Genomic DNA, 21,755 nt, shown 5'->3' with positions numbered 1-21,755 from the left:
CTGTTCAACTATTTAAAAAAAAAACTGTACAACAACAAAAAAGAAATGTATCAAAAATTATTGGTATGATGTGGAAAATGATATCAGTGATGCTAGTTGATTGGTTAGCTAGTCTTTTTCAGTATTTCTAGTTTTATCCAAAACAAGCATTATGTTTTAGCCTACTTTTGTACTATCATCATATAACAAATGATATTCTGCAAAAAAAGATTGTCAACAGCTATAGTATTATTTATTTTTTCCAGCTGTCAACCAGTACAGAAGAAGGTCCTCTGCAGCTTCAACTAGCAATGAAGGTGAGTAGTGATAAATGTAGATTTGATTGTTCAACCAGTTATTCATCAACAAATTGTTCAACAACAAATTATTTGGTTGTTTGATGCTGTTGTTCAACAAAAGTCTGGAAAACAGGAACTGTCCCTTTGTTTTCTGAGTGTAAACAAAGAAAAATAATACCACTACACAAGGAAGAATCCAAGTCACTGGCATGCAACTATAGTCCAGTATGTATATCAGGTGAGTGGTGATGGTGTTAGAGAGTTAGAAGTAGAATATAAAACCTGATTGATGAGAATGCAAAGTTTTTGAGAGAGCAGCATGAGGTTGTTAAAGGAAGTCTTGCTTCAGTAATTTGTCTACATTTTCAAAAAAATAATTAAAGACATGTTTAATAATGCCAATATTTCATCTCTGTCACAAAGAAATCTTCTGGGATACAATATAAAAATCATAATAACACATACAAAAACAAACAATAAGTGGAAGATGTTAGACCAGAAGACTAAAGTCCAAAGAGCAGGCACCACCCCCCCCCCAGTGGATACTGGTAGCTATCCTTGGCTGTTGGGTAGGAGATCTGAGAATTAATGTTTCCCAAATCTTGGGAAAGTTTAACACAACAATATTTATTTAGATTAGGTTGTAAACTTCCCAAGATTTGGGAAACATTAATTCTCAATCTCCTAATCTTGGCTGCCAGCACCCACAGAGGGTGTTGGCAGCCAAGATTGCTACCAGCACCCATAGAGGGTGTTATTTTTAGGACTTAGGTGTCTAACATCCTCCACTTGTTGTTGGTGTGTTTTTGTCAGTGGTGTTATTTATAATTTTTATGTTGTATCCCATGTCTCCATGACAGATTATTATTATTTTTATTATTATTATTAAACAAGACCTCATGGAGTCAAAGACTCATCTAGGAGGTCCTTTTATCTCACACACATCTCATCATACCATGTCTTAAACACATTCAAACTCCTTGCAGACACCACACTCTCAGGCAAGGCATTCCAATCACTCACAACTCTGCACGAAAAAAATCTGCCTCTCACTCCCCTACTCACATCCCTCTTTATACAGTTTCCAGGGATCACCTCTGGTTCTCCCCTGATCTCCCACTATTCTCTGTAGAACTTCTCCACCATTGATCCTATAACAACCCCTTACCAACTTGTAGGTCTCTATCATATCTCCCCTCTTCCTTCTCTCCACTAGACTCTGCAAATTACATCTTTTCAATCTTTCCTCATACTCGACATTCCAGAGGTCAGAAACTACCTTAGTTTCTGACCTCTGGAATGTCGCCTTTGGACTCTTTCCAACATCTCTTCATCCTTCTGAAAACCAGGTGACCAAATCTGGGCATAATAGTCCATGTGTGGCCTAATCAAAGCCTTATACAATGGAACAAGAATCCCCCTACTTCTACACGTCAGTGTCCTCTGCATCATTCCCAGAAGTCTTTGTGTTGTCTGCACAATTTTGGCAATGTGTCCCCTAAATTTTAGATCCTTATCCACTATCACCCCCAGATCTCTTATTTCCTCTACTTCCAACAATATATTCTCACCAAGCATAAATTCTGCTTCCCATCTTTGTTTTCCAAATTTTAAAACCTTACATTTTGCAACATTGAACTCACATCCCCATTTGTTTGCCCAATCACTCAATTTATTCAAGTCTTCTTGCAAGGCCACAACATCTTCACTACTCTTTATGGTTCGTCCCAACTTTGCAACATCTGCAAACAACTGAATATCTCCATCCAAATTTTCGCCAATATCATTAATATACAAGTTAAATAGTAATGGCCCTAAAACAGACCCCTGAGGAACTCCACTAGTGACTTTCCTTTTCCTGGATATTGCACCCCCCATACACAACTTGTTAATACCTATCAGATAGCCAGTCTCCAATCCAATGCACTAATCTAATATCCAACTCCATCTGCTCTAGTTTGACTGTCAACTTATCATGAGGTACTCTATCAAAAGCTTTTGCGAAATCCAAGTATATTACTGTGTATCCTTCTCCTCTGTCCAAGGAAGCAGTCACTTTATTGTAATAAGTAAGTAGATTACTAAAACATGACCTCCCTTTAGCAAATCCATGCTGTCCATCAAAGATTATACCATTGTTGTCAACCCAACTCTGGATCCTAGTTCTCACAAGCTTCTCCAACAACTTAACCACAACACCTGACACACAGATAGGCCTATAGTTTGATGCTTGAGTTCGATCACCTCCTTTATGAAATGGCACAATCTTGCACTCCTTCCACTCTTTAGGGACTTGACCAAGTGCAAGACTCATATTAAAAAAATATGTCAAGGCAGGTGTCAACTCCCTGGCACATTCCTTCAGAATACGCTGTGATATATTATCGAGTCCCACAGCCTTATTTACATCTAGATTACTCAACTCCCCAAACACCTCTTGCTCACTTACAGTCAGTCTCTCCTCCCCATCATCAACTGCCCTTAATCTCTCCATGAAATCACATTCACAAGATTGAAAGATCTTTATGAACTGCTCATTAAGTATCTCCACCACACATTCTGCAACAGCTGTCTTTATACCATTTCCTCCAATCAATGTCATCCTTCCATAATCATTCTTGCTTTTGCTGGCTACATATCGAAAGAACTCCTTAGGATTCTTTTTGGCTTCATTAGCTAACTGCTGCTTATACCTCTCTTTAGCTATCCTCACCAACCAAGTCATCCTCCTTGCCTGGTCTTTGTAGACCTCATGAGATTGGTTATTTCCACTTCTCTTATGCTGCCTCCACAATGCCCTCTTTCTCTGTATCACATACTTAATCTCTTTATTCATCCATCTCACACCTACCTTATTTAACCTTCTCACCCTTGGAATACACTTAGACAGTGCATCTACTAGATAGTTTTTGAAAATCCCCCAAGCTGCATTGATCTCTTTTCCAGCTAACTCCTCATTCCATGCTACACCTGCAAGCTGTCTCCTGAACTCTTCATAATCACCCCCCTTGTAGTTCCACATATACCCTTTTTTCACAGGGGTCCTTGCACTGCTGGCAACCACCCAGGTAATCACCTCATGGTCACTTTCACCAACTGGTGGATGATTTGACACCTCATTGATAATTATATCCTCTGATGAGATGACCAAATCCAAGACCCTTAATCCTCGTGTGCCCTCTGTTACATACTGTCTGAGGTAGTTATCCCTCAAAAACTCAAGAAACTCATTTTCTTTACTTCCAGTTGCTATCTCTTCATTCCACTCTATATTGCCATAATTAAAATCACCCATAATGATCACCCTTTTCTTATTTGCTTGGCTTATTTGACTATACATTTCACTATCACCACCATCCACATTACCAGGTCTATAACAACATCCCACCAAGTATTTGATTCTATTCACCTCTATCTCACACCATACTGCCTCAAAACCACTAGCCCTATTTCCCTCTTGCATCTCTACCTTGTATGGACATAACTCTTTCTCTATCATCAACAGCACTCCCCCTCCCTTTTTACCCCTTCTATCCTCCCGAAACACATCATACTTTTCCATCTCTATTCCTGTCAGGATGTCGTCCTCATCTAACCATGTCTCACTTATTCCGACAATCTCTGGGTGCACAGACGCAATTAGTGCAACCATTTCATCCGCCGTGTTTCTTATACTTCTAGCATTGGTATACAAACACAACTCATTTCTGGATCTACAGCTAGTTCCACTGATACCACTCACTCGATGTGATCTCTCCATGCTGGACTGGGGCCGTTTCTCTTTCTGCTTCTTCATTTTAGAACCCTTTGCAATTCCATCTGTTTCCTCTTGATCCCTGATCATCCCAATACTTTCCTGCCTACACATGCTCTCACCTCCTCTTGGAGCATCCACCTTTCTCACGCTGTGTACCCCTGTCCACCCTGAGCCTCCCCGTTTCCCTGCTCCTCTTGCACACCCATTCTCTCATTTTCTATACTCATACCACTCACTTCCCCATTCATTTCCACTTCTTCAATCTCTCCTGCTCTTCCACATCACTCCCCTCTTGATCTGATTCATTCTCTGTATTCACTTCTCTACTTTCCAGCAGCAGTCTCTCCAAGCGACTCACACCATAACCACTCAAATGCAGTCCATCGCTCCCATACAGCTCGCTTCGTCCCTCAAACTCATTCCACACATTAACAAACTGTACTCCCATCTCCTCACACATTTCAGCCAGAATATCATTCATAATCCTTGCTCTCTGCCTCGTTTCACCACAATCATACCTAGCCAACACACTGACTACCCTTCCTGTCACACTATTCTCTTTTATCTTTCCAAGTAGTCTCCTGACATTCATTTTGACATGCTCTTTGTTCTCTCTCAAATCATTTGTACCAATTAATACAATTAACTCTTTTGCTCGCTCCCGCCTCATATTCAATGCCTCAATCACTCTACTCATTTTACCACCTGGAAAACATACCTTGTGCATTTTATCCTCTAGCACACCTTTAATAATGGAGTCGCCATACAGCGCCACTCGCTCATCTTTTGTTAACTCTTTCATGCCATCATGATTTATTTTAATAGTTTTGACCTGAATTCTCTTAATTTCATTTCTTGCTTCATCCAATCCGATTCACCTTCCGAACCTCGCGACACATTCTCTCTATTATTATATCTTTCTAACTTTCTAACTCTCAACATCAGATGAAATATTGGAACTATTAAACCTGTATTTAAGTATTTCTTTGTGCTGTTTTATTTTCATTAAGCTTAATTATGCCTGTAAACTAGTACTTGAGCCTTAATGAGTTGGCTACATTTTACAATAAGGGTGACAAGTGTATTACAGGAAATACTTATATGGTGATCTTTCTGAATTTTGCTAGGGTGCTACATGACAAACTAATTGTTTGTCACATGGTGCTAACTTGTCGAAAATGAGTAGGATGGAGATGGACAGTTGATAGCTGACTGATAGGAGCCAACAAGTTGTGTATTGGCTGAAGAAAGGTGAGGGGGGGGGGATGTCACTTCAGTGTTCCTGTGTGTAAAGTCATGTACGTTGGCTAGAGAAGATGCAATGGCATTTATTATGTTGGAGGAACTTTGCAGAAAGTGGAAGAAGAGGTTGGGATCTGGGACTTTTGGTGGATAGGAAACTGAAGTTCAGAGGACACATCATTAAAAATGGATTTTATCATTCTTAGATATTTCCCAATAAAGAGAAAATCCTTGACTGGTAAACTGGAAACTAGCTGGATCCATCAAACATAAATAACTAACAGCTTCCTACAATGGAATTGCCAAAGATGATATCATGATCTTGCAGAAACGTAAGCCAGTATCTACCTACCATCCGGCATTACAGCCCGTTGTGAGCTTTAGCCTCCTGTACAACTTGCCTCCACGATCCTCTATCCTTGACTAGTCTTTCCCAGTCTTTCACTTTCATAGTAGTCAAGTCTTGGATTACGTTATGTACCCATCTTAATCTTGGTCTTCCTTTTTTCCTTGTTGTATATATCTTCTCTCTCGATATTTTTCTTGGCATACGGAAGTCTTCCATTCTTTCTATATGACCTAACCATTGCAATCTCTGCACTTTTATGAACCTAACAATATCTTCTTCTTTTAGTATTTGACTAATTTCTTTGTTGTGCCGTATTTTCCATACACTATTTTCTTCAACAGGTTCCATAAATTCTTCTTATAATTTTCCTTTCAAATTTCCTCAAATTGTCTTGGTCTTTTTTCACTAAGAGTCACGCTTCACTTCCATATGTAACCACAGGTCTAATGAGTGTTTTATATATAAGTATTTTAGTACTTCTGCTTATTAGCGTGCTTTTAATCATGTTCATATTTGCATAATATGCTTTATTACCAGTTCGAATATGTTCTTTAATTGCTGTAGCTGATCGGACCTCATTCTCTACAATATCTCCTAGATACTTAAATCTGGCCACTCCTTCAAAAATTTTCTGTCCAACTTGTAGATTCTGTGATTTTCTTCTTATTTATGAAGTTGACATCACCATATATTTAGTTTTATTTACATTGATCTCTAATCCCATGTCATTAGTTTTTCTTTCCAGTTCATTATACACTTCAATTAACTGTTTTTTCTTAGTCCTTGGCTATATCATCAACACAAGTACAACACGATGACTATATCATCAGCACAAGCACATAATTGACTTGATTTAATCCTAATCGCATAATGTAAAGCTATAATAAATAATGTTGTTGATAGTTCATCTCCTTGTTTTACACCTTTATTAAATTCAAAGGGGTCACTAAATTTATTATCTATTTTAACTTTTACTTTTGTTTTTTTCATGGTCATCATTACTAATCTAATTAATTTTGGTGGTATCTCTAATTCTTTCATAGCCTTTTGTAGATTATCTCTGTTTAGACTGTCAAATGCTTGTTTAAAGTCTATAAATAATCATATGTAGGTCTATTGCATGCTCAAAACATTTTTCCATCATCTGTCTGATAATGAAAAGTTGATCAGTGGTACTTCTGTTTGATCTAAATTCACATATTCTCCTATTTTCTGTTTGGTAATTTCTTTAAGCCTGTCATTTATTATGGATATAAGAATTTTATAAACTACATTAAGTAACGTAATACCTCTATAATTACTATAATTACTACTACTCAAATTTATCTCCTTTTTTATAAATAGGACAGTTATGCCAGCATTCCAGCTGTCTGGCATTTCTTCTTTGGACCAGATTGTTGAAAATATATCCTGTAGTACAAAACATATTGAATCCCTCCATGTTTCAGTAATTCTGCAACTATATCTTCTCCTGGTGCTTTATTATTTCTAATTTTTTGTATTTTAGCTTCAATTTCACTAGTTGTCAGTGGTTTTATAGGGGCATTCTCTTCTACATCAATGTCCTTTCTTGTTTTTAATTGAATATTTTCCCCATTTTCTTCTCTATTTAATAAATCCTTAAAATATTCTGCCCATCTCCCTACTATTTTATTTTCCTCTCCTAATAAATTTCCTTTCTTATCTTTACATCCACTAATTCTTGGTTGAAATCCTTTTTTCATTTTGAGTATTAAGTTGCTCTATTTCATTTATTTGTTTCATAATCTTTTTCTTTAGTATATTATTTGCTTTTCTTCTAAGTTCATTGTATCTCTCCCAATTACTTCTAGTGTTTAGCTGCATCATTTGTGCTCTGACTCTGTTCTTCTCTTTTATAGCTGCATCGCATTCTTCATCAAACCATTCTTCATTATGAGTTCTTTTCTTTTCACCTATTGTTTCAGCAGCTGCTTCTTTAATCATATTTTCTACTCTATTCCATTTTCCATCAATACTTTTGAATCTATCAACTATGTTATTTTCAGTTTCATTTAATTTAGTTTTCAAGTTATCTTGGTATTTCTTTACTTCCTTTTCATTATTACTAAGTTTATCTACATCCCATAACCCAGCCTTCTTTTTTGTCATCTTTATCACATTTGATAATCTTTCTCTTATAATTATTTTCACTAGATAATGATTGCTGTCACAATTAGGACCTCTACAACTCCTGACATCAATGACCGAGGAGAAATGACGTCTCTAGACTAAAACATGATCAATCTGGTTTACTTTGTTCGTGCCTGGTATCCTCAGAGTTCCCAGGTGAATTGCTTTATATGCAAATGATGTGCTTATGAATAATTTGTTTCTGAGTGCAAATTGCATCGGTAAATCACCATTTTCATTGTTTTTATCATGTAACGTAAATATTCCTGCCACTTGCTTTTGATTTTCATCTCTCTCAATCTTAGTGTTGAAGTCTCCCATGATTAATAGAATATCATACCTTTGTGTCTTGCAGCAAACTTCTTCAAGTTGCTCATAAAATCGATGTTTATCAATTTCTTCTTTCTCCTCAGTTGGTGCACAAGCTAAAATGACAGTAAAGTTTCTAAATTTTTGTTTTAATCTTATTTTGCATATTTGGTCACTGATAGCTTCGTATTCTGACATACTTTTCCACATTTCCTTGCTTGCTATGAAGCCAGTACACAGCTGACCAGTTCGTTCATTGGGACCACTAAAATAACACTATAATGCTGTTTATCAATTTCTCCCCTGTCCTTGCCATCGCATTTCTTGTAGTGCAATGAAGTCTGTTTTATATTTCAGCATTTCATTAGAAACTTCATTCATCTTTCCTATTTGTTTCATTGTACTTACATCCCATGTTGCCATTTTGATATCTTTCCTTCTTATTTTTTCTGTCTATTTCGTAATCCACTCATATCCTTTTTCCATTCCAGGTCGGTTGCCATTGAGTACCGTTTGGAGGTTTCATTTGTATTGGTTTCGTAGCATCCATTTTTTTATGTGATTGGGTTGCCAGCCCAATGCACAACCCTCCTCCTTCATCCAGGCTTGGGACTGGCCGCAGTGGTCACTACTCAGAGTAACCAACTTCAGCCAGAGTTAATGTAAGCCAGTACACTTTTGTTAAGTGATGTATTTGAAAGACAGTGAGGATTCTATGTTGCAGTATACCTTCATCATCTGCAAGAACAAGATAAGGCTATGGATCTGACCATGGAGGAGTTGCCATCCTTTTGGGTACCTTTACCTTCTTTCCAACAAGTTTCACTTAATACTAACATAGAAGCAGTTGCCATGCCATTGCCTCTCAGTAGATCTTTTATAAGGCAATTTTTTTTCCAAAACGATGACCTCATATTGAGGTTTCCATACTTATAATACTCTTAATGGGGATTTAAATAGCCAGAATACCCTATGGTAGTGCACAAACTAACATCAGAAGAATGGTTGTGGAATGCATGGTTGGCACCAATAACTTTTCCCTCTTTAACAGTGGAAGTAATACACACCTTCTTTCATATGCCCTCACAATTTGTTCCACCCTCTTCCTGCTATTTAAATGGGAAGTAGAAGATAACATCTTCAGGAGCTGACATCCACCATTTTTCCATAATATCCACTCTCTTACATTACATTGTGCCACTCTGAGATGAAAATAATGATTCTTTACTAATTTTGATGTGCTGCACATGAAAATAACAATAAAATCTGTTGATTGGCTCTTCTTTAGGAGACTCAGTCTGCATTGAGTACATAGGTATCATTTTGCAACACTGTATTTCAATCTCCTGATTGCAACATATTGCATCATACTGCATCAGCCAATCATACCAACATTCCCAAGAGCTATTCATCATTGGCTGATGCGGTGCACTTGAGTCATGACATCGCTGTTGTATAAGATGATAAAATTGTTAGTATAAAGTGAAGTCTCATAGGATGAGCAAGTATTTGTGCGATTTCCTGGGCTACACTCCCATTTATTCCTGCATCATAAGTACTACACAACTGATCTCTGCAGAGTAAACCCAGCAGTAGTGATGCCTCGTACTTGTGTTAATAGTGCAAATAACTTTTGTTACATTTGCAAGCCAGAAAGAGGCCATCACTCCATTAGCAAAAAAGGCATATTAGCTTTATTTCAGATGTAAGATCGGGGACTAGGACAAGGCCTGGGTCCCACACATATGCTGCAGCACGTGTGCTAGAAATCTTCTGAAGTGGCTGAAAGGCAGTAAAATTTGGATTTTGTTTGCTGTTCCTGACTACTACTTCTGCATGGTATCACTTGTTTCAGGAGGCATCATGATGAAAAAGAAACGGTCAGTAGTGTACCCAAATATGTCATCTGCTCTCCAAAAAGTTCTGCATGGCGAAGGAATTCCCATTCCCAAACCTTCAAAAGAATTTTCCATCAATTCAGAAGACAATGAGGATGGAGGTGAACTGATGTCAGGTTCTCCTGAGCCTCTGGCATCTAATGATTATCCATGTGTTGCCCATGGTGCGTCATCTGTGCCACACATTCTCACTTAAGAAGAAGAACTGAATGGTCTTGTTGCAAGATGAATGCCCCTTTGAATCAAACATGACCTGCACAAATGGCAACTATTCATAGATCCATCGAATTGAGTCTTGTGGCAGTGTTGCTGCATAATGGAAACTAGCTTCCATCCGTTCCAGTCAGACATGCTGTCTGCATGAAAGAAATCTATGACAACCTAAAACGGCTGTTGGACTGTCTTCAATACAGCAAGTACAGCTGTCATCATCCATAGTGACTTGAAGATAATGTCTGTGTTGATGAGTCTGCAGCTGGGATATACTAAGTACTGCTGTCTTTTGTTTTTTTTTTGTGTGTGTGTGTGTGAATGGGTCAGCCAAGTAAGGACTTTGCACTATGTGAAGAGAGACTGGCCTGTGAGGAAATCTCTGAATGTCGGAGAGAAGTATGTGCAACATCCAACACTGGTAGAAACACACAGAATTTTGCTACCATCCCTACACATCAAACTTAGTCTGGTAAAAAACTTTGTAAAAGCCATGGACCAGACTGGATCAGCTTTCAAGTACCTGGCTGACAAATTCTCTAGACTCAGTGAAGCAAAAATTAAAATGGGAGTTTTTGTGGGTTCTCAAATCCGAGAGCTCTTCATTGACAAGATGTTTGACATCCTGCTACAGAGTGATGAGAAAAAAGCTTGGAATGCATTTTGTCTGCATTATGTCAACTAACTTCCTTGGAAATGTCAGGGAAGAAAACTACAAGGAACTGATTGAGGACTTGTCTGTATCACAAACTTAGCTGTAATATGTCCTTAAAAATACACTTGCTCCATTTCCACTAGGATTTCTTCCCTGATAACTGCAGCACAGTTAGTGATGAGCACGGTGAATGTTTCCATCAGGAAATTGCAATGATGGAGAAATGATACCAGGGAAAGGGGGGTGTCCACTTCCGTGTTGGCTGACTACTGTTGAACGCTCACTAGAGATGATCCTGAGAGCTATACAAGCAACATCAGACATAGAAACAGACATTTACTGGTATACATGATAAGTACATATTACTCTGTTATATAAGAAATTATTACGGATCTCTCACAAACTTTAGCCAATTTTTCATTTTCCTTATCATATTCGTGTTCAGCACTTCGAAATCTACAGGGTGTCCCAAAATTCATGCAAGATTTAAATTTAGCGCCATTTGTGCGGTAAAGTGTTGCCAACGAGAAAAAAAAGACAGCGTGACAGCTGACAGTTCAGGGTTATTAAAAATGGAGTGCTACATGAAAGAACAACGCATTTTCATTGTTGAGCAATATTTTAAAAATAATGAAGGTTTGGCAGCTACAGTTCGCAATTTTCATACAGAATATAGTCAGAATAGTGATTTAACTTCATCAACTGTGAAAAGATTAATTAAAAAATTCAAGGAAACTGGATCAATTAGTGATCTTATACACTCTGGCCGTCCTTCAACAAGTCGTTCAACAGAAAACATCGAAACAGTTCGTGAGAGTGTTGCCGAGAGTCCAGGAACATCAATTCGGCACCGTGGTCTTGAATTGGGCATTTCGAGAAGCTCTCTACAGCGTATTCTCACGAAAGATTTGCATCTTTATGCTTACAAAGTTCAATTGACTCAAGAACTGAAGCCTACTGACCACACACAGCGAAGAGAGTTCGTTGAATGGATTATGGAACAACAACAAGTGGATGCTTATTTTTCGAACAAAATCATCTACAGCGATGAGGCTCATTTTCATCTTGATGGCTTCGTTAATCGACAAAATTGTCGCATTTGGGGTTCAGAAAATCCACGAGTGATTGTTGAGAAACAAATGCATCGACAACGTGTCACTGTTTGGTGCGGATTTTGGGCTGGAGGCATCATCGGTCCATTCTTCTTCGAAAATGCGGCTGGTAAGGCAATAACAGTTAATGGTGCTTGCTATCGCGACATGATAATCCAGTTTTTTGTACCTAAATTGCAAGATATGGATGTGGACGACATGTGGTTTCAACAAGACAGTGCCACATGCCATACAGCCCGAGAAACAATTCAATTACTGCATGAGTCATTTCCTGGTCGTGTAATTTCCCGTTTTGGTGATGAGAATTGGCCGCCCAGACCATGTGACTTAACGCAGTTGGACTTTTTTCTTTGGGGTTTTTTGAAGTCTAAGGTTTATGCCAACAAGCCCACGACCACCCATGCCTTGAAGGAAGAAATTGAGCGCTGTATCAACGAAATTCAGACACATTTATGCAAAACGGTCATAGAAAATTTCGACAAAAGAGTGCGTATGTGCCAGCAAAGCTGTGGAGGCCATTTACCCGATATGCTATTCCATGCATAATCCTATGCTGTATACCTTATGAATCAATAAGAAATTACAATTTTTAATTAAAAACCTGTGTTTTCTATCAAAATTACTTCTTGCGTGAATTTTGGGACACCCTGTATAAGAAATGACTAAATTAATCTGACTTTTGTAAAATTTTGTTGTCCAGTGTTATCAACCATGTATTGCATCACAGATATCCTAATGTAAAATAGATCAATCCGATTGAAATATATTCTTACACCTAGCAGAATTTTATTCTGCCACAGTATCTCCTATTAATGAAGTGATGAATCATACTGCAAGGTAAGGTATATAATACAAGCAACCACAACTTCATTGCCCAAAAAACATCAAGTTGGTTGCCACCTTTCCCCAAAGCATGATGAAATTCAGAATGCATAGTAGCCAAGATAGCCTAAAACAAATCTTGGAATATCTTTTGCAGATGCTCCACCACATGAAACTTAACATTTACTTTCGAATGTGCTCTCACCCAAGCACAGTATACTTGCTGTCTGAACCAGGGCTCATGGATCCAATTCACATCTTCTAACACCAGATCAGCAAATACCAAAGAGGTCTGGGACAAAATCTAGAAAATGAAGGGCAGATATTCCATCTATTCCTCTTCAATTCTCAAACAGAATTGATATGCAATTGTTCACCCAAAAGCAATTGCAGAGACTCTCTCTGGAAGAGTTTGCCAAATTATCAGTAACATTCTCTTATATCTTGAATAGCAAAACAGAAAAACATCAACTATTCTTAGCTTTGAATGTCCTGAAGATTACAATAGGAAAAAAGAGGAACTGAAAGCTGGTTTGCTTCGATGTCAATCAACTGACAACATTCCATTATGAGATGGCTAAATACTTGTCACCATCCTTCTATAGATCAACTGCTCTATTTATTTAACAGAATTTTCTGTGAGAATGAATTTATGGAATCCTGGCAAAAGGCAATTATTATTGCCTTTTCAAAATCAGAAGAATCTAAAAATACCAACAAATTATCATCTAGTTGCTCTAATTAGCTTTTGCAAGATCATTAAAAAAAATTGTTTAGCCCTCATCTTTGGTTTCTGAAGAGCAACAGCCTTTTTTCTAAGACAGAAGCAAGACACAGTCTGGCTTCTGAAAACATCATTCTAAACTAGATTATTTAATCCAACTGAAAGAATCTATTAGAAGTGCTTTACTAAAACATGAGAACTTAGTATTTGTTTTCTTTGACATGGAAAAAGTGAATGACAGCTTGGAGGTTGTCTCAGAGGTTCCTTCTTTATTGAAAACTTTAATCAAATTATCCAAGTCCAATTAGGATCAACCTTCTCTTGACCTTTCTTTAAGAAAAGGGAGTAACACAAGGTTCTTGTTAAGTATCACACTGATTGAAGTTAACCAACAGAATAAATGATGGTAAGTAATACCCTCTGTCTTTTTGTCATCTCAGTATGAAGGTCATAGAGAAAGAGATGGCTGCAACAAGCCAGTGACATTTTTCAAACTGGACACTTGTTAATGTGTTCAGATTTTTGATACAGCCAGAAGAAATACATAGAAAATTGTTTGCACACAATTTTTGCCATCAATGTGATATTCATTCTTTCTTTCCAGACAGCATAATATCTAATCTGGTCATACTTGAGTATATAGAAGCTATACTGCTTAGCTGCATAGTTTCTTGAATCAGTATAAATAATCTTGTTTTAGTAGAATTTCAATTTAATGTAATTTAATGCAAGGTCTATTAAATTAAATTGAAATTCTACCAAAAGAAGATTATTTATACTGATTCAAGAAACTCTTTGGGTCCTTATAAGTCTGGTATACCAACAAAATCCAGTGTTCTTCCAGATTATTGTTATTATTATTATTATTTGATACCTCCAGGGAGTCCAAGGACTCATCGAGAGAGGGCACCTGCTCTACAACCCCGTCTTCATCATTCAATCACCAACTGACTGCAACTACATTAGTGCCATCTACCGCCGTCCACCACTGGTATTTCCACAGACAATCACAAACATCCATGCCCACGCGGGATTTGAACCCGCAACCTTTTGACTGGAGAACAGATTCGCTAACCACTTGGATAACCAGGCTGGCTTGTTCTGCAAAATAAGGAAGCTCCATCTGGACATTTGCTTGTTCAATCTGAAGCCATGGCCATGTTGAGGTCAAGGGAAATGAGGCTGCAGATGTTGCATCTAGACCCACTCATTTTCTAAGACACTATTATCTTTCCCCTGCATGGATTATAAGCAGGTTATATAATACAAATTAATATACCAATGGCAAACATCATGGTGCAGAGAGTAACAACAAACTATACCTAATTAAGCCTGGAATTGTGTCTGTTCAGTCTGTGCAGGGTTCATAGACAGGATGTTGTTCTTACTCGGCTGTACATAGGTCCTACTCATCTCATGCTCTTTCTTATTGAGGAGTGATGATATGCTTGCATATATTCAGCATGTCTTGTTCATTTGGTCTAACCATTCATCATATCCTAATTGACTGCCTTCATTATTTCGCTGAGTGCATTCATTATTCCACTACTTTTAGTAATCTACTTGAGCCTTATAGACAAAATCCAATCAAGATATAACATATGTTTTTTAGATGTTTTCAAGAAAGCAATTTATACATGAGCTTATGATGTTTATATTTTTATTAGAACTTTTATATTAATTTGATCTTTTATATAAGAGCATTATATGTTATTTTTATATATAAATACAATTCATTTTAATGCTTTCTAAACTTTGCTCTTTGTGCATCACAACCTCAGTTGTTAATTCACCGAAAAAAATAAAAATAAAAATCGGCAACAGTTTCTTTCCATATACTTTTCTTGTTCCAGTTCTTGCTGTATTTCCTTATCATCCGTTTATTCCGATTTTATCTATCCCTCTCACTCTATCACTGCCACTTTGAAATGTTTGTTAAGGAACACATGCAACAGTATTCTCCTTCACACAGTTCCTTTTCCACAGTATCTTCTAAGTTTGCTATAAATACCTGTCTTGTAGCACTATAAAATATATCCTCTGTTTCTTGAAACATCTGCTAATGTTTCTTCTGGCTTCACTATTGCACAATCACACTCCTTGATTGGAAGAAAGAAACAACATCTCATTCATCATCAAATCTTTATTACCATTATCAAGTCTAAAACTTTTGGTCCTCATGTTATCTCAGTGATATGCTGTCTAAGGTATTCTCAAAAAGATACCAGAAACTCTGTTCTCACACATTGATTCTCCCCCCATTTATATAGCTGTGGTTGAAATGCTCCATAATAATGTTTCTTTATATTTGTTTAATTGCTTGTTTAAGATAATATGATATTTACCTTATTGTGAATCCACTTTACATTTCCAGGCTTGTAGCAGCAGGCTACTATAAATATCTTATCCTGAATATCTCCACACTATAATGCTTTTAATAGTGCCACGTCACTATTACCTTCTTCCAAATTTTCACTCATAGTGACATAACTCTGCTATTATTATTGATACATTCCTCTCTGTTTCCCTCTGTGCAGTGTCTTTCCACATTTTAATTGCCAGCCTGGTTAGCTGAGTGGTTAGTGTATCTGCTCTCCAGCCAAAAGGCTGCAGGTTCGAATCCTGCCATGGCAATGGATGTTTGTGATTGTCTGTGAAAATACTAGTGGTGGTGGTCGGCAGTAGATGCCGTTGGTGTAGATGATGAAGGTAGTTGCGAGTGGTGGAGATGGAGAGTTGTAGAGTAGATGCCCTCCCTCAATGAGTCTTTGGACTCCCTGGAGGTGTTGCATAATAATAATAATAATAATTCCTGCCAGTACATTGCCATGTATTGCAATATAATACTCATGTTTCAATACCCATACAGGGGAATGTAGCATAAGAATTCACACATTTTTTTTTTTTATGCCTCCATCCACAAAAAAGGTTTTTAAACCTGTATCAGTACCACAGGCATTCTGAGGATTAAAAAAAAAATTTTTTTTTAATTTTTTAATGCAGTTTGGAAACCCTTCTCTAGAGACTAAACTTGGCACTTTTTCAAGTCACTTCAAGCCCTTTGGACAATGAAATTCATCTTCCACTTAAAGACAATCAAACATCCATGTCTACAACCTGTTAGTTGGAGAGCAGGCACATTAATCTCTTGACCAACCAAGCTGACAGCCCTGGTTGGCTGAGTTATCAAGGCCGTAACCTTTTTTATCTTGTTTATAATATGTTGGCATGTGTATATTGCCATTGATAGTGTCAGATTTTGAAACTATCCTATAACTATACCTTCAGCCATAGCTCTCTCTTATTTTTCTTTTCACCTTGCTCTCCTTATGCTACATTCCCCTATATGGGATTTTCGCTATGCCATAAATTTCCTGATTTCGTGCACTCACTCTTCCAGCAAAAGCTATCTTCCAAGCTATATGCTTCCTTTCTCATTAGATGCAGTCTGATTCTGTCAAGTCCTTCCATTACTCAAGTGTATCCTAAAATTCCACATGCCTCAATCATGCCTTTCTGCACATTCTTGCTATTAGTTCATCATTGACACACTCCTCATTGCTGTTTTTTCCCCCCCTCTACTCTTAACTTTAAAATCTCACTGAAATCTTACTGTTTATTGCATGTATCTTCCAAATATTCATGTGGAGGAAGGATATGTCCTATAGTTGCTTCAGCTGTAAATTAAAACAACAGAAATTATTATTATTATTATCATCTGACCTCCACTGAGTCATAGACTCATCGTGGCAGATATACACTATTGCACACAATGCTCTCCAGCTGTGCCTTAAATCAATTCAATGTATCTATTCATAACACACTCAGAAAATGTTCTTCTCACCAACCATTATCCATGCAAAAAACCTTCTCCTCACACCCTCCTTATAGTTTCCAGCAAAATAAATCTGTATTTTTTATATTTTTTTATAAACCAGTAGATGACAATCCTTAAACATACTATCACCTCTCTCTTTCCTTCTTTTTAAATAACCTTGATCTTCCTTTGATTTAACCACTCAATCCTCTTGCTGACACTGCTTTGATAATTTATTTTGCATTATCTCAAATGAGTAATTCTTCATATAACATCACACTTTGCAAATTTCTTCTATTCTTCTATATTGGCCATTTCTTTCACATTTTCATTCTCCTCTTTTTGCTCTCTCTCTCTCTCTCACCCTCCCTCCCTCCTTCCCTTTTGTTCCTTATTTTCATCCATCCACTCACTTTAAACCTGCCTGGTTATATCTCAGACTTGGTGTAATCTGTAGACCTCAGGTTTCTCAGCATGTCTTGACCTTTCTTCCCCACTTCTGTCAGCAAGTCTCTCTTTTAATTCTTTGATTTCATCCTATATTTTCTCCAATGCTGACTGCATCCTTTCAGTTACTTCCGTATCCCTTACATTTCATTTTTATTAAATAACTGTCATAAGCAGCATAGAGGTAAGAGAACTTGGGGATTAAGAGTTTTGCATTTAATTGAATTGAATTTTGGATTCAGATTCATCACAGAATTGAATTTTGGATTCAGTTCCATCAATGAATGTGAATGAAGTGTTGATTTTATTCTAATTGGGAGCAGTCATGTGTTTTCGTATTGTTCCTTAAACTCTTCATAGCCTATATGTTCTTCTAAACAGAGTAGATGAACCTGTCCTAATCATTCCAGAGTCCCAGTACTGGATTTAGATTTTCTCTATCTAGAATTATTATTATTATTAATATCTGAACTCCATTGAGTCGGAGACTCATCGTGGGAGTTGCACACAATGCTCATCCAACCGTGCTTTAAACTGATTCAATGTATCTATATTCACAACACACTCAAGCAATGCATTCCACTCACCAACCGCTCTCCATGCAAAGAACCCCTTCCTCACACCCTCCTTATACAGTTTCTTCCTATTCACGAGGCTCTGCAACTTACATTCTCTCAATCTGGCCTCGTTTTCTACATTCCAAAGACCACTGACCACCTTTGTGAATCTTCTCTGGATCCTTTCCAACAAATCCTCGTCACCATGAAAACCCAGTGACCAAATCTGTGCACAATAATCCATATGATGAGACCTCAATAAACGTCGAAACCGGTCTGGGTTGTGGCCCCTTGCCTTTAATACAAAGCATCATACATCTCCTCCGGGAGATGTGCCTTGCATTAAGGGTAAATATTAAGATTAGTGATCAGAGCTTATTCTACTTTTACCATGAGTTGCCTTGGTCTTGCACTACGTGCAGGGTCAGCTAGACTTGCAACACTTGCAGGCCCAAACTCGACTTGTTTGTCTATTTGCTTACTTGGGAAATGGAGTAAAACCAGGTTTAAAATAGTTTGGAATCGTTAACATTTATTATACCCAAGGTAAAATACTTTCTAAAAAAATAGCCTGTTGGTATCTGTAGGATTGCTAATCTCCAATTCATTCTGCTAACCTGTTATCCCTTCCCAATATCCCTGGACTTGAACATGAACTTTTCTTGTGGTAGTCTGTGAGGTGGCTTTACAAAGTCCAAAATATCCCTACATATGCATCTTTCTTGTTCTACACATTTATCACCATTTCAGCTAACTGTATATAATACTATTGTACAGTATTATAAGGGCATCTCAATGGAGTGACTCACTGTAAGCAGTTTACACTAACCATTATTTTCACAGTACCTGTTATACTTCTTAAATTCATTCACTTACAAAGCACTGCCTCTGGTACCACATTGCACTCATTCACCACTCCAAGCAAAAAATATGGTCCTTGTGCACTTGCTGAGACACTCTTCCAGAATTTCAAGGATGATTCATTGTTCTCTCCCCTGCTGTAATGTATTGAAAATTCTTCTACTCTGTGAAACCTCCTTAGTAGCTTATACCGTGCCCCCCCCCTCCCTTATTCGTGAGTTTGCTATCCATGGTTTCAGTTATCTGCAGTCAATCCTGGTCCGAAAATATTAAATGGAAAATTCCAGAAATATACAATTTATAATTACATTGGCAAAGTGGATATTAGATCCAACATTATTTCAAAGCCAAATGTTTGTAGCAACTATGAAATTTTTATAAGTTGACCTAAGCGCTTACGAGAATACAATCCTCAGCATCCCCAAGTTGCCTTAGCTGCTTAAGTCAAGTAGTGCAAGCTAAGGCAACTCAGGGATTATTATTATGTGCCAACAACATCGAATGGCTGTGTCCCTTCCAACTACTAACCACGCTCAAACTTGCTTAACTTTTTGTGTGAGCCATTAGTAGCAGAGGCTCTACCAATTGACCAACCTTTGCTGAATGCCGAGGATTGTATTCTCGTAAGCTCGTAGGTCAACTTACAAAAATTTCATAGTTAATACAAGCATTCAACTTTGAAATAAAGTTGGATTTAATATCCACTTTGCCTATGTAATTTTAGATCACCAAAATGAAGCTATATGGCTCTATCTTTTAGTAACAGACAATTCATAAGTTTTAAATTAGGCGCTGTTCTGAGTAGTTCTCGATTATCAGATCAACTGTTGTGTGGTACTGCAGTGCTTGCATTCAATTAACTCTTATTTTACTTAATAATCACCCCACAAGAGTAGTGATGCTGGTAATTTGGATATGCCAAAGAGAAGCCATAAAGTGCTTCCTTTTAAGTGAAAAAGGTGAAAGTTCTCGACTTTCACCTTTTTCTAAAATAAAATAATAAAAAAAAACGTATGCTGAGGTTGCTAAGATTCCATTCACATTCAGATAACTTTTATTACAGTATGTTGTTATATTTGTTCTATTTTATTATTAGTTACTGTTGTTAATATCTTACTGTGCCTAATTTATAAATTAAAGTTTATCATAGGTATGTATGTATGTATGTGAAAAAACATAGTATATATAAGGTTCGGTACTATCCACAGTTTCAGGTATTCACAGGATGTCTTGGAATCTATCCCTCATGGATAAGGGGGGGGGGGGACTACTGAATATATTTCTGTCATGTCCCCTCAAAATGTTTTTGCCTATCAACCAAATTTCATAATCTGCAAATACTCAGTTGATCCTCATAGAGAGCATTCCACAGACCTGTCACCATCTTGTCACTTGCTTCTCGATCTTCTCCACCACTACCTTAGGCTCAAGTAGTCAAGATGTGGCCACATTAAAGATTTTATAAGAGGGATAATAACTTCCTTATCTTTTCTTGTCAGTGTGTTTCAATATCCAAGTGATCCTTTGAACTGTTTTTCCCACTTTTGCAGTCCCTCTGCACTTCAGTACAGAGGGCATACTGCAATTATTTTGCAGTACAGTCCCATCATTGTAATACACAGTTTGTAATATTTTCCTCCCAAAGTGAACAGGCTTATATTATACTTTGCCACATTAAGCTTTCACCTATTATTATTATTTTATGGCATTTCCATGGAGTCCGGTGACTCATCACGGAGACCCAAATCAACTATTATACACACAAATCCTATCCTACCTCTCCTTGAATCCATTCACCATCAGGGAATTCACAACCAATTCTGACAATCCACTCCACTCACTCACGATTCTCATGCAAAAAATCTGGTCCGCACACCCCTACTAACCACACTCTTGCACAACTTCCATGGATGGCCCCTAGTTCTCTGATTATTTGTCATATATTAAAAAATTTCACTTGCATTAATTTTATAAAACTCCTTTAATATCTTAAAAGTTTCTATCATGTCCCCTCTTCTCTGCTTATTGATGAAACTTTGTACAAACCTTCAACCTATCCTTGTAGAGAGTATTCGACAGACCTGTTACCATCCTTGTTATTCTGCTCTAAATCCTCTCAACCACCTCCTGACCCCAAGAAACCCAGTTGACCAAATCTGTGTGCAGTAGTCAAGATGTGGCTAAATCATGGCTTTATAAAGAGGGATAATAACTTCCTTATCTTTACTTGTTAGCATGTTTTTCAACATCCAAGTAATTCATTGAACTATTTTACCAACTTTTGTAATATGCCCTCTGAACTCTTTGTCCACCATTATCAGCAAGTCCCTAGCTTAATGAATTTCCTGCAATCCAATACCATTAATATGATACACTGTATGCAACCTTTTCAACCCAAAGTGCATATTACATTTTGCAACATTAAATTGATAATCATTATCCTTTGCCCACAATGCCAATTTATTTAAATCATCCTGCAGGATATCTATGTCGCCTTTATCAACTATTGCTATTCCCAGTTTTGCATCATCAGTAAACAACTGAATATCCCTCTTAAATCTTTCCC

General features: G+C 37.3%; 1 protein-coding gene across 5 annotated transcripts in view; it reads left to right on the top strand.

Moving 5' to 3' along the window:
• Positions 1 to 21,755, top strand: part of LOC150100913 (protein NDRG3-like) — a 398,002-nt gene that overhangs the window by 301,126 nt on the left and 75,121 nt on the right. For all 5 annotated transcript variants that reach the window (XM_090401073.1, XM_090401076.1, XM_090401074.1 and 2 more), the window contains one exon: positions 246 to 296. In XM_090401073.1, the coding sequence (XP_090257199.1) occupies positions 246 to 296 (51 nt within the window). The remainder of the gene's footprint in view (positions 1 to 245; positions 297 to 21,755) is intronic.

Source organism: Typopeltis vanoorti, chromosome 12, assembly GCF_054136105.1.
Source record: "Typopeltis vanoorti isolate ZY-2024b chromosome 12, IOZ_Tvanoo_1.0, whole genome shotgun sequence".
NCBI lineage: Eukaryota > Metazoa > Arthropoda > Arachnida > Uropygi > Thelyphonidae > Typopeltis > Typopeltis vanoorti.
The sequence above is the reverse complement of the archived record's forward strand: the minus strand, read 5'-3'. Positions and strand labels throughout refer to the sequence as shown.